This window comes from Glycine soja, chromosome 12 (genome assembly GCF_004193775.1).
Source record: "Glycine soja cultivar W05 chromosome 12, ASM419377v2, whole genome shotgun sequence".
Classification (NCBI taxonomy): Eukaryota; Viridiplantae; Streptophyta; class Magnoliopsida; order Fabales; family Fabaceae; genus Glycine; species Glycine soja.
The window spans coordinates 6,933,665-6,947,301 of record NC_041013.1 but is presented as its reverse complement, the minus strand read 5'-3'; the positions used below and the strand labels follow the sequence as shown (position 1 = coordinate 6,947,301).

The 13,637-nt window shown below is 32.9% G+C and overlaps 1 protein-coding gene across 1 annotated transcript; it reads left to right on the top strand.

Annotated features, from left to right (window-relative positions):
- The first annotated feature begins 4,248 nt into the window (after positions 1-4,248).
- LOC114379961 (nucleobase-ascorbate transporter 12-like) lies at positions 4,249-12,252 on the top strand. Its single transcript, XM_028338819.1, has 10 exons — positions 4,249-4,931; positions 5,049-5,146; positions 5,248-5,418; positions 5,824-5,924; positions 6,802-6,937; positions 7,091-7,141; positions 7,240-7,527; positions 8,151-8,385; positions 10,842-11,128; positions 11,698-12,252. Exons 1-10 carry the CDS (start codon positions 4,469-4,471, stop codon positions 11,917-11,919), a joined length of 2,052 nt encoding a protein of 683 aa, XP_028194620.1. The 5' UTR covers positions 4,249-4,468; the 3' UTR covers positions 11,920-12,252.
- Positions 12,253-13,637: the final 1,385 nt, after the last annotated feature.

Here is a 13,637-nt window from a genome sequence, read left to right as displayed (position 1 = left end):
ATTCCTTTAGGTTTTGTTTGGAGGAAAGATTTTAGAATTTTAAGGAATTTTAATTACTTCAATTTAAATTTTAAGAATTTTAATTACTTCAATTTAAATTCTTTTATTTTTATATATTGTTGTTTAGATAAGGAAATTTGTTTTTATTTTTAAAATCCTATATTTGGATACAACAATTAATTTTTTTTCATTTCTAAAATTTCTTATTTTGATAAAATGATGAAAATCTTTCTAAAATTTTATTTCATTTATAAAATATTTTACCCAGACTAAGATAACTAATTTTTCCACTTATAAATTTTATTATTTAAATAAAGTAATTTATTTTTTCATAATTATTTTATTTTGGATATATATATATACTTCTCCAATTACATATTAAAAATTAAAACTTAGAACTACAACATAAAAAATGTATACTTTCCAACTATAAAGAAAAACTAAAAAATAAATCAAGCAACTTCTATCATTTTTTATCATTAGTTTCATTTTAAAAATCGCAAAAATAAAAAATGCTCAAATATTTGAATATGAGTTCCAATTCATTTTCAATATTCAGCAGCTTCCCCTTTTGGGCGTGCTTCTTGAACTTCAAGGCATAGTCGTGGAACTTTACCACATTCTTGAGCTTGCGCTCTTGAAGAAGAGCGTGACATGGATGTTCTGGTAGTAGACGCCAAAGGAGAGGTCATTCTTGTTGAGGAAGTCGAAGATGGTTTTTTGGGGAAAATCGTGGATGAGGTCCTTGCGGATGTTGTTCATGGCACTGTGAGAGGTGGCGGACTGGACATAGAACTGGTTGGACTGGAAGGAAGCAGGAACCAGCGCGACTGCTCCATTTTGGAAACCCAAGAGGAGGAGTAAAAATAACAAAAAATATTTTAAGACGATTTCGTAAATATAATCATAGAATGATAATTCTCTAAGACGATTTTTATAAAATTATCTTCGTTGATAATCCCTTATTTATAAAATTGTCAATGTCTTACATACTAAGACGGCTCTTGGTCAATCATTGTCGTATAAAATGTTTTTCCTAGCGGCGTTTGTAACAAAATGCCTCAAGTTTCCATTGTTGGAATGCACTCGATCGGATGGTTCTAGTCTTGAACAAAACCAATCCTATTACATAGTCCCTGAAGCATTCGTTTGAGAAAATGGGAAAAGGGAGACACTTGGGATAAAGCAAATTATGCAAATTACAATCAAGCATGGACAAGTTTTAGTTGGGACAAATTGTATCCATATAGGTGATCTTTCCCGTAAAAAAGGGATTAATTTTCAGCTATCACCTAGAAAATATCCTTAATGCATGCAAAAAAAATAAAATTATGGTGTCCTCAATTATTTAGGAGATTTTGATTACATTTCATCTTCTCATTAATTATTCTTTTTGTTTTTTTTAATTAGTCCTTAATTGTTATTTTTTAAAATTTTAAAATTGTAACTTTTTTAAATTAAAAAAATATAATTAAGGATAACTTTAAAAGTCTGAACCCTAAAATCTTTTTAGTTACTTTCAACACTTTTTATAAAAAAAATCTTTTGGAGTCTAGGGTTTAAAAATTTCTTATTATTGTTTCTTAAGCATAGCTTTATAAAAAAATATTAAAAGTAACTAAAAAGATTTTAGGATCCTGTTATTTTTAATTGTATTTTCTGATTTTAAAAAGTTACAATTTTAAAATTTTAAAAAGTAACCATCGAGGACTAATTTGAAAAAACAAAAATAATTAATGAAAAAATAACATGTAATTTGATTGGTTAAAAATTAATAATATCACTCTTTTAAATTATTGGGACACCATAAAAACTCTCTTCCAATCAAATGCCACTTAACTTATTTTTAACCTTTGTTTGGAAGGAGTAAAATAAAGAATGATTTTTTAAAGTTTAATTTTTTAAATTTAGTTAAAAAGAAAAAAAAAGAGAGGGAAATAATTTTACTACAAAATTTTTAATATTTCTATCCAAATTTTCAATATTTCTTTAGAGTATGACTGCGAGTGACATTCTAAAAGGGAAAACCTAACAGGAGACTTTCATTTTTAAATTAATTAATACAATTACATAATATATTTATATATAAAGGAAAAATATAAAAATATATTCAACTTTATCCTTCAAATAACACTCCGATAAAAATTATTTTGATTTTGGTTTCTATAAGTTTTTTGTTTATTATTTTTAGTCCCCGCAAGTTTATATGTTTTCAATTTTAATCCTTTAAGATTCTAATTTTTTATTTTTAGTTTCAACGTTTTCACACTCATAAGAATCAAAATTGGAAAGATGCATATTTATAAGACTAAAAATGAAAAAAAAGACTAATAGTGACAAAAAAACACAAATTTATAAGAACTAACGGTGAATAGAATTTTTTACAAAGACTAAAATTAAAAAAAAAAACACGAACTGAAATCAGAAACATTTTTTTCATAAGAAATTTGATTATTTCATTTCATTAAGGATAATTGAGTATACATGTAAAGAAATGCAATCATAATCATGAGAGCTAACATGATAACTTGATGCCCTAACTAACAAATGGGTCACAAAATTAGTTTATCTCCTAACAAAACACCCACACTACATTTGTTTGAGTTGAGCAAAGACTGTTTACAAGTTGTTAGAATAACATTGAAATCTAAAAGACCATTTCTACTTGCACCCAAATGATTTATAATCATTTTACAACAATCAGTTTCAAAGATCACATTATGAACCTTTAAAGATTGGATACAATCAATGCTTTTTTGTAGTGAAAATGCTTCCGTCTCTGGCAATGTTGGAATGTCATTGAAAAACGCTGCTCGAGCTTTATTGAAGCTGTCATTGTTATCTCCAAGGCACATTCCTATAATAAAAAACATATTTAAATCTATATAAAATAAATTTAATTATAGTGTAAAGTGTTTAAATCGTCAATGAAATAAAAAGACTATCTTTAATATAAATTTTAAGGTAATTATCATAAAAAAATCAATAAATTTCTTATATAAGGTCATTTTTTATTAAATGGTGTAAAAAACCTTTAGACTATTAATATTTCAATTAAATTTATAAAGTAATGTGTCAAATAATGGTGTAAAGTAACAATGAAAAAAGTCATGAGCTAAATTAATCCTTAAATTACTATTTATATAAAAAGAGAAAATAATTTATCCATTTTTAATATAACTATTTACACTATTGTTCAATTATAACTTAATGTTTATGATAAATTTATTAATTTTTATAATAAATATTTAAAAAATAATACTATATATTAATAATTTCTTATCGGTTAACATGTTATTACATAAAAATTAATCTCGTATACAAATACCATCATGAAAGTATGAAACTGATTGACAATTGCAACCTACCGAAAAAGAAATTGCAGACCTATCAATCAGGATAAATCTAAATCAATGAAAATAATAAAACATGAAGCCCTCACGGAAAGGACACATTAAATAAGAAGACAGCACACTAGAAAATAAGTACTTATTGTGACGCATTAAAATATAGTTGAGTAGAAAAATTAAATATGGCCAATAGTAATTAGATATTTAGATGGTACTAAATGCATTTTAATAATAAGTGTGAAAGAGATAAACTACTTTTAAGATTTTTTAAAAATTAATCAGAATTCAGTGAGTAGTTTGAAATCTCCGTACGCTTTTAGGAATTAAATTGGTCATTCAAACTCAACCATAAATAAATATATTTAAAATACATGAATTTTATTTAAAAAAAAATAGAAACATATTTTATATGTTAAAACAATGTGTTTCTATTTATATAACATACTTATTAATTTCTTTTATCTCTTATTATTATAAGATTTTATTCTATCTCTTTTGTATATTAATTATTTTTTGATTAAACGATCATGAATTATCTTTCTCTCTCATGAAGATGGGAGAATATGAGTAGTAGGTTTCTAATAGAATTGAAGATAAATTTAATACTAACAATTAAATTAATTAACTTTTTCAAAAAAAAAACATAAATTAATCAGTTATTTCTTATAATCATGGAGGAGTCAGTAGGATTTAATAATCCCTGAGTCCTGACGTTGCTCCGTTTAACAAGGGCGTCACAGTTCCTTCATCTTATTTTGTTTCTTTCTTCCGAACCCATGTAATGTAATGAACTAATAATCCATTCTAACACAATCTAAATGCGATTTTTCAACTCCACCGATTGTCCCGGGAAAAGAACAAAAGGAACAAAAGAAAAGACTAGAAAAATATCTATTCTAATAAATAAATACCAACGGCTTTCTCTCTACACTTCTTACTTAGTTCACACTCTCCACTCTCTTTCCAATTCTGCTTCCCACACTTCACTGCACATTCTCCATTTTCGTTCTCACTTAATTGGCGCGTTAAACCCTTCTTCATTGCTGCAACTCCACGCGCCAGATCTGCAAAACCATTAAGCTATGCTCCAGCACCACTACGCATAGCTTATTCCAAAAATGTCCAATTCCAATCCTAACAACCGTAACCGACACGCTCCGTCGCCGCCGGAGCCCAAGCCCATGCCGCCTTCTTCTTGGGCCAAGAAAACCGGCTTCAGGCCCAAACTCTCCGGCGAGACCAATGTCACCGATTCCGGCCCGATAACCACCCCGCCTCCCAACGTAGATCTCGAGGCCGGTCGTGTTCGGACTCCGGCCACCGCTAACGGCGTCACCAACGGCGACAAGGCTCCCGTTCCGGTTCCTCCGCCTCCTGCGGCGGCAAAGAAGCGGAGAGACTCCGACGGCGTGCCGAAGAGTTCTGTTCTCAGCACCAACGGACAGGCGCCGGCGGCGGAGCCGCCGCCGCGGAGGACGGCGAGGCACGAGGAAGTGGTAGACGGTTTGCCGGCGGATGACGACGAGTTTGTGTCGCGGCACTCGCATATGAAGTATGAACTCAGAGATTCACCTGGTTTAGGTATTGAATTTTTGGAGTTTCGATTCTGAATAATTGAATGGTTCATTGATTTGATTCAATGATGGTTTGAATTGAAAATATGATTTCGATTTTCACGTGTGTTACTTGACTGTGTAGTTCCTATTGGCGTGTACGGAATTCAGCACTACTTTTCCATATTAGGTTCGTTGGTTCTGATTCCGCTTGTGATTGTTCCTACAATGGGAGGCACTCATGTGAGTTGTTTTCGTGTGGCTTAGTTGTTGTTTTTCGTGATGTGTTGTGTTTGAGTGTTTTAATCTTGGTGGCGAAGTTGTTGATGTGTTAGTGAGTGTAGGAGGAAACTTCTATGGTGGTATCGACCGTGCTCTTTGTCTCGGGGGTGACAACTCTCTTGCATATTGCTTTTGGCTCCAGGTTGCCCTTGATTCAGGGCCCTTCTTTTGTTTATCTCGCACCGGCCCTCGCGATAATCAACTCCCCGGAGTTTCAAGGATTGAATGAAAATGTTTGTATCTCTTCCCATTTCTTTATGTTTCACAAGATGGGAAATGTATTCCTTGCAGTCATGCATTCACACTGTTAATTGACACCATTGATGTAGGATGAGATTGGCCGAGTCATGTTTTTTTAAGTGTGATTTGTGAGATAAACTATGAGCTGTCTGATTTTCATTCAACAGTTTCAGTTGATCGACTGTGTGAATGCGTTAAATTCTGACTGCAGGAATCCTGGAAGATATCGATTGTTGTCTGTATGTTGGTTTTGTCTAACAAAGTTGTTGGGTATTGCAACGATTTCTAATTCTATTTAGTTGTTCATAAGTTCTCGAGGGAGTCGTGTTGTATTGTAAATTTCTGATGGATTGATTGGAACAAAGACAGCTAATAATATTTTTTTTCTCAAATTGAAGAAATTCAAGCATATAATGAGGGAGCTCCAGGGGGCTATAATTATTGGCGCAGCTTTCCAAACTTTACTTGGGTATACTGGACTTATGTCGCTGTTAGTAAGGTATGGTATTGGAATTTTCTCTGCTTCATTATTTTTTGTTGTTAGTTTTTACTTATACAAACTTCAACTTTTCACCAAACAGAATTTATTATTGTGGATTGATGCAAGTGTTATGTTGAAGGCTGAGAAATTCATGTTAAAGAATTGTAGAGGTAGCAGTGAAACTTGGACACAAATTTTGTAGGGTCAAAAGTATTAACTCCTGAGATTTCATTTCTTGTTTTTTGATTATATTAAATGAATTACAAATATTATTTTTCATTTTACTAAACATATATTATTCTAAAAATATCCCTCTCCCCAAATAGAGCTAGTGAAATATTAACCAAAATTAGCTAGTCAAGCAATGTACTTGTAAAATAGTTTCTAAGTACTTTTAAAGATAGGAGATGATATATTTTTCTTTTATCATTTATTAAGGTTATATCTAAATTTATTAGTTGGTTGGTTTAGAGTATTGATAACAGACAACAACAACAACAACAACGCCTTATCCCACTAGGTGGGGTCGGCTACATGGATCAACTTCCGCCATAATGTTCTATCAAGTACCATACTTCTATCCAAATCATTAAGTTAGTATTGATAACAGACAGTTCACGCATAATTACTATGCTGTGATCATTCTGCCACGGAAAAGTGCTGTTTCAAAAGTTTACATACCTTGTTTGAGTGTCATTCTTTCAACACATATGCATCCCCCCTCTCCATTTTTGTTTTGGTTCAATATTAAACTATGTCCTTTGCCATCCATCACAATTTAAAGTTTAAACAACTTCTCTGCCGCAGTTGACTGAAATAAAAACATCACATTTCAGATCTTACTTTCTGTTCAGCGTAGCTGATAATGAGCGTCATTTTATGTGTTTCCTTACAGATTGATCAATCCTGTAGTAATATCCCCAACTATTGCTGCAGTTGGACTTTCATTCTACAGTTATGGTTTCCCATTAGTTGGTACATGTATTGAGATCGGTGCAGTACAAATATTAGTGGTTATTGTTTTTTCTCTTGTAAGTTTGTTGAATTTATCTTGAGTGTTTATTTATTTATTTTTAATATGGATTCATTTATTTATTCTTTATTTAAAAGATCCTAGTGTGTCTAACGTATTGTTTGTTTTGATGTACTAGAACTTTTAATTTATTATTTCTTGCTTTCCACAGTATCTTCGTAAGATATCTGTTCTTGGACATCGCATATTTCTAATATATGCGGTAAGTTGAACATTACAATATCTTACATTACTCTTCAGTAGTTGAAATAAAATTTGTGGTGTAGCAAATGATTTCTGTTTTCATCACCTAACTGCTAGGTTCCTCTGGGTCTGGCAATTACATGGGCATTTTCTTTCATGCTGACTGAAGCAGGAGTTTACAGCTACAAAGGGTGTGATGCAAATATACCTGCCTCAAATATGGTTTCAGAGCACTGCAGAAAGCATTTCTCAAGGATGAGGCACTGTCGGGTTGATACTTCTCAAGCATTGAAATCCTCTTCATGGTTTAGGTTTCCTTATCCACTACAATGGGGTACTCCTGTCTTCCACTGGAAAATGGCTATTGTGATGTGTGTGGTTTCCTTAATCTCATCTGTGGATTCGGTTAGTTTTTTTACTTTCTCTGTTTTGGTTCCTGAGCTGTATTTTATCTTGAGTCTGAATATGATCATTTGACTTGCTTGTGTTATTTTAGGAAAAACTAATTATCTACAGGGCCCTTTTACCAACTTTATAACTATTTTTTAGAAATATTGTATTTATAAGGTTGTTCTTTTTCTTGGATGTGATACAGGCTTTGTTGGGAATTATGATTTGGACCTACCACTATGATATATGTTTAATAAAAACGATGGCCTGGATGATGAAATATGAAACTTATTCTATTCACTTAAGAGTTAAAACTATTTGTAAATTCATTTTAACTGCATACTTTGTCAAGGAAGGTGGAAAACTTTTGCTATTAAAATGATACTTTATCAGATCCAAACTTAAAAAATATTGTTGTCTACTTGTCACATTGTTTTTACATTATCAATGCCTTTTCTTTTGTCCATCCTTTTTTCCACACTAGGTAGATACCAATTACAATATGTATTGATGTTCTAGAGAACAACTGTATAATATCTCAATTAAAACAATGTTACTTGTATTTTTCTCAATATGCAGGATTGTAACTAATCGCTGTACTGTGTCATTGATATTCATTTACTTTAATCTTTTTGTAGGTTGGCTCATACCATGCATCTTCATTACTGGTAGCATCCAGACCGCCAACTCCCGGAGTTCTTAGTCGAGGAATTGGTTTGGAAGGTCTTGCTAGTGTCTTGGCTGGTCTCTGGGGAACTGGAACTGGATCTACAACTTTAACTGAAAATGTTCACACAATTGCTGTGACTAAAATGGGAAGCCGCAGGGCAGTTCAACTGGGTGCATGCTTTCTGATAGTGTTGTCTCTTATAGGTAAGTGTCTGTTATCTTTCTGTTCTTGGATCTAACCTTCATTAGAAGTGTACTTATTATGAACAATGAGTTACTGGGATGAAAAGCCAATTTGGGTTGTGTATCCTTGATTTTTCTTGTAAGGAACTCATGTAGTTTGTGGTATTATTTACCATGCAATTTCTTTGGTTTCCCAGTGACTCTGAAATTTCATTTTGCTGGTCTGCAGTACTTTGGGCAATAGTTTTGTGGAAAACCATATGATGTTTGTAACATCATTTCTGGAAATTAGGCTTCCTGAAGAATTAGAGGCAGTAGGATAACAAATTTTTCATTACTTTCATTCATTACGATGTGGATTCCAAGTGAATTCTAAGTTTCTAATCCTATGTGAATTCTTGTCCAAACAAATGGCTACTGCAATTTGCAACTGATCAATGATTTCCTAACAAGTGAATAAAGGACAATGAGGCAGGATCTGTTTAATTGGTGTAGATAAAAGCATTCTTGCATCATTCAATAATTTTTATTGGATAATTATTTTACATTGCAGTTGGATCAGAAGTTCTTATCATAGATCATATTTGTGAACTTTTACATTAATCTATTTAGTATTTCATAGGTTCATTTTTTTACAAAATTTGACACAAATGGTATAGGTAATTGATAATCATAGTTCAATGTTTGGATCAACAAAAATCAAATTCTATATGAAATTATGAGTGGTGTAAGAATATTTTTGACTTATATTGGTTTAATTCCTCTCTTATCGAATTAGATGGTGATGTAAAAATTTACAAGTTATTGCAAATAATTCTGTAATGTGCACATAGAGTGATGAGAAAGCCTAGGGTTTATGAAGTCAAACTTGATAGCATTGGAGTTAAGAGAGGAAGGACATAAACTGTGGTAGATTCTAGAGAATAGATTCAACGGCATTAGGCTTTCCTGTGGGCTTCTTATTCTGGTTGTAATATAATATGTTATGTTGTTACCATTGAAAACGGAAAGAAAGAATCTTTATTAAATAGGAAAAATCTATGGGTCTGGCTCAGTGCGAGTGCAGCCTGGAAAGGGAAATACTATATGATAATGCTCCGGAGAAATTAGACCCTGGACTCTCTCCTAAATGCCTTACACTGTTCAACAACCAGATCCCTTGATTTGTTACTCTCCCATGCATAACAACCGTCCCTAACCGACGCTAATCCAGACTTCTAACCAACACTAACTACTAAACTGATTCATGTTACATCAATTTGGGCCTTGCTAGCTTCTGGCCCAATTCCCTTTGTAATATTGACTGTGTTATTGTAATATACTGACAATTTTCTAATAGACATCTGTGGTGCCATTTAAGGCAAGGCTAAACCGCTAGCAGCTTTACATGTGTTTGTTTGCACTCTGAATTATGCACTCAGAAAGTGAGAAACTGGTCTTTCAAGTTAAGACTAACTATACCAGATCTTAGTAATGAAATGAGCAGTTATGTTAGAAAATCCAATATATGATGTTGACAAAACTCTTAGGTTACTGACCTGTAATTTGAAAAGTGAAAAGAATTGTCTTAGGTTACTGACCTGTGATTTGATTTTATTTACTTAAAATGCCTGTAGAAGATTTTAACCTGTACTTTTTGTCTTTGATCCACTGCTTAGTGTTCCTGGCCTAAGTAGTATGCAATAGAGAAACTTATTTCTAAGGACTTCATTGCCTTGACTCCTCAGAGTCCTTCATTAAACTATATTCTTCAATTCTATTTATACCATGTCAATTATTTTATGGATGTGCATTGGAATGGTATTACAGAATGTTGACATTGCTTAGGCTGTTCACATAAATATGATTACATAATTTTGCAACCTTTAATATTCAGTATTTCCATGCATTTACAAATGGTTTTGCATCCTAAATTGCATATTTCCAAGATATTATTTTATAATTTCAATGTTATTTTTGCATCATGGGACATGTAAAGAACTTCAAAATGCTCAATTATATTTAAAGTAATGTGTTGAGTTTGATACATGTTGGATATGGACGCAGCTGCTTTCTGATGTATCTGTGCCTCATATCTCTATGCTGCCAAATGCTTCAATAGGTTTTATCAATCTTTGCATGGCCATTTTGTTACTTTAAAACTGGTGGCTAGTTAGCCCTTTTGAACTGATGATTTAAGATTGATTTCTATCTTCCAAGTGACAGAACCTAACTTGTGTTAATTTGTCTGTTGAACTTATGATGTCTTGAAGCAGTATAGCTACTGGCATTGTATATAATTGGTTATTCATTACCAAGTCCATTGTCAACCTACATAGAAACTTTAATAAAATGTTGGTTTCTTGCGCTAAGTGTATTTATTTGGTCTGTTTTTTTGTCGGCTTCTCTTGTTCCCATTTGATATAGTTTTGCCTCTTGTCTGTAAAAAACTCCTTGCAAATTTATCCATGTTTAATTTTGCTTATGCCATACAACAGGTAAGGTTGGAGGATTCATTGCTTCAATTCCCGAAGTCATGGTTGCTGGTCTCCTCTGCTTTATGTGGGCAATGCTCACAGCATTAGGCTTGTCAAATCTACGCTATAGTGAGGCTGGAAGCTCTCGAAATATCATCATAGTTGGGTTATCATTGTTTTTCTCTCTTTCCATACCTGCCTACTTTCAACAATATGGCATCTCTCCAAATTCCAACTTGTCTGTGCCAAGTTATTTTCAGCCCTACATTGTGACTTCTCACGGGCCTTTCCACAGCAAATATGGAGGGGTATGCTTGTGTCATTCTTTTTTACTATTATGAACATCGTGCTTGAATTTGTGTCAAATTTTGATCCCAAAATTTGTTAACTACTGTATGATTTTCAGAAAAGATAAAAAGTAACCCAATGGCCACTTTCATCTCTCTAGGTGGGCGTGGCTCCCAAAATTGTCATTACATATCTATCTACGTGATCTTGTGAATGGATGTTGAAACTACCCACGCTCAATAGGGAATAATTAGATGGTTTTATATGTTTTAAGGTCAATTGCCTATTACTGCATAGTTTTGACTAAGATTTCTGCTTATATTTGCAGCTTCTTTTTTGACAGAATCACAACCCTGCCTGTTCTTTATTTTATAGTTGCTAAATCATTTTATTATATGGAAATATAGGAGATCTTGAATTCATGATGCAGTGAAACTAACTGTTAATATGTATCTGGAATTAGCTTTAACTATGCTATTTTGGCCCTTGAATGCTGGTTAAAATTTACTTTTACACCTTGGTAGAAATTTCTCGTAAGCTGGAATGTCTGGTTTTTCTAAAAGCACTTGTTAATCTGTTCCTTTTGCAGTTGAACTATGTCTTGAACACACTTTTTTCACTACACATGGTGATAGCGTTTCTTGTCGCTTTTATCCTGGATAATACTGTACCCGGCAGTAAGCAGGAACGTGGGGTATATGTTTGGTCCGAAGCAGAGATTGCTAGAAGAGAGCCTGCTGTTGCTAATGACTATGAATTACCCTTGAAAGTTGGTCGGATTTTCAGATGGGTGAAGTGGGTGGGCCTGTAAAACTAGGGTTTCTTTGGTTGACATATTCACTTTATTAAATGCTCTCAACTGTTGAAGGGGCATCGAGTCTAGATTCAAATGTCTTATGTTGATTCAATGATGGAGAGTAATAGGTGATGTTACAGAGTTAATTTGTATACATTGGGGATTTGTAGGGTTCTATTTGTGTTGTAATTTATTAGATTAATCTTGTGGCTAGTTTTGATTCATTCGAAATTTCCAGGTGTATTTTTTATTTTTTTTTGCTTGCTTAAAGGTGAGAAGTTTGACAAATCATTTTGAATGTATATATACTTTTCTTTTTTTGCAGTTTAATCGAGCTTCATTGCAATTCCTAGTTGTAGCAAGCTATATATAATATGTATGCATCATACTTGGTAAGTGTATTCACGGAACAATCTGTTAGAATCAAATGCAGCTCATTTACATTGTCTTCATATTCAATTTAATAATGAAAAATGCATTCATCAATTTTGCCGAAAGCTACAATCTCAAGTAATCCATAACTATCCAAGGATTGTCTGATGTCATTGAAATGATGGAATAGCTAAGCTCACAAGACCAACTGCTTGAATCTAATGATTTATATGTTGGTTTTTTAAAAAATTTCCAATGGGATTCTTTCCGTTAGGTCTGTTAACTCCAGCAGAAAGTAAAGACGCCCCTGATTTGACAGCCAATGCAGCGATTGGTGGTTGAGGCGATGGCAACCGAAACACTAAATCGGAGCTGGTTCTCCCTTAGGGCTCCAAAATTGGTCCCCGATCGCCAAAGCAGCGACTGGTTTGGAGAAGGCGTAACACACTCTCCAACTTGTCGGAATCAACTTTGTACATGTCTCCTCCTTCTTCTGCAAATGTGTCTCCTTCCTCTGCGTATGTGTTTCCTTCTTCTGCAAGTTGTCTGTCATTGTCATTCACTGAAGAATCCGGTGAGAGCTCATTGTCAAGGTTGGAGGTGGAATGTGACCAAAAATCGAGGCTTGTTGAAATTTTGGGGGAAAGTTGATTTGGAAATTTTGAGAAAGATAGGGTCACCGATGCGTTGATGAATCGATGAATAGTTGTTGGCAACGGCAAGCAACAATGGCAAGCGGCAATGCTAGCAACGATGGCAGCGAGCTGGTGGTAGTATAATGTCACGTACAATATTTCCCTAAGCCAATCTAACTGATAGAATATATGATAATATATTCTTAATCTATCTATCAATTTGTATTTGATAAGTATCATTAGTCTTAAAATTATAATATATAAATGAGGAAAATTCTCATTGGTGGTTGAACTAGCTTTTTGAGATTGAGTTAGAAGAAAGGATCCAATTGAATAAAATTACAAAACTAACGGACCAAATTGCAGTCTCAAAATTAAGGAATCTAATTGAACATTTTTAATAAATCAAGGGATTAAATTGGGTATTAAATTTTAAAAAATTAAATTTATAGTTTCTTATTTTTTATAATAATAAAAAATTTATTTGTCACATTCCCCTAGCTCAATCATAATAACATAATAAACGTATTAAAACATATTAAACTCTGGCTGAAAAAATGAAGCGTTTCACCCCCAAACAATTTTTCGTTTTCTATTTTCAAATAGAAAATCAAAACATTGATTTTTTTTTTAAATGTGGCATAATTAATTGGGCCTATTTCCTACTGGTCTAATTATCTCAGCAGGAAAACGGGCAGTTTCTTCTTGCAACCCATGAATTGCTTC

Excerpts from the sequence above, each read along its gene's own strand:
- LOC114379961 (XM_028338819.1), top strand. The coding sequence starts at position 4,469 with ATGTCCAATTCCAATCCTAACAACCGTAACCGACACGCTCCGTCGCCG. Across the intron at positions 5,147-5,247 it reads CTACAATGGGAGGCACTCAT|GAGGAAACTTCTATGGTGGT; the intron begins GTGAGTTGTTTT and ends TAGTGAGTGTAG. Across the intron at positions 7,142-7,239 it reads GCATATTTCTAATATATGCG|GTTCCTCTGGGTCTGGCAAT; the intron begins GTAAGTTGAACA and ends CCTAACTGCTAG.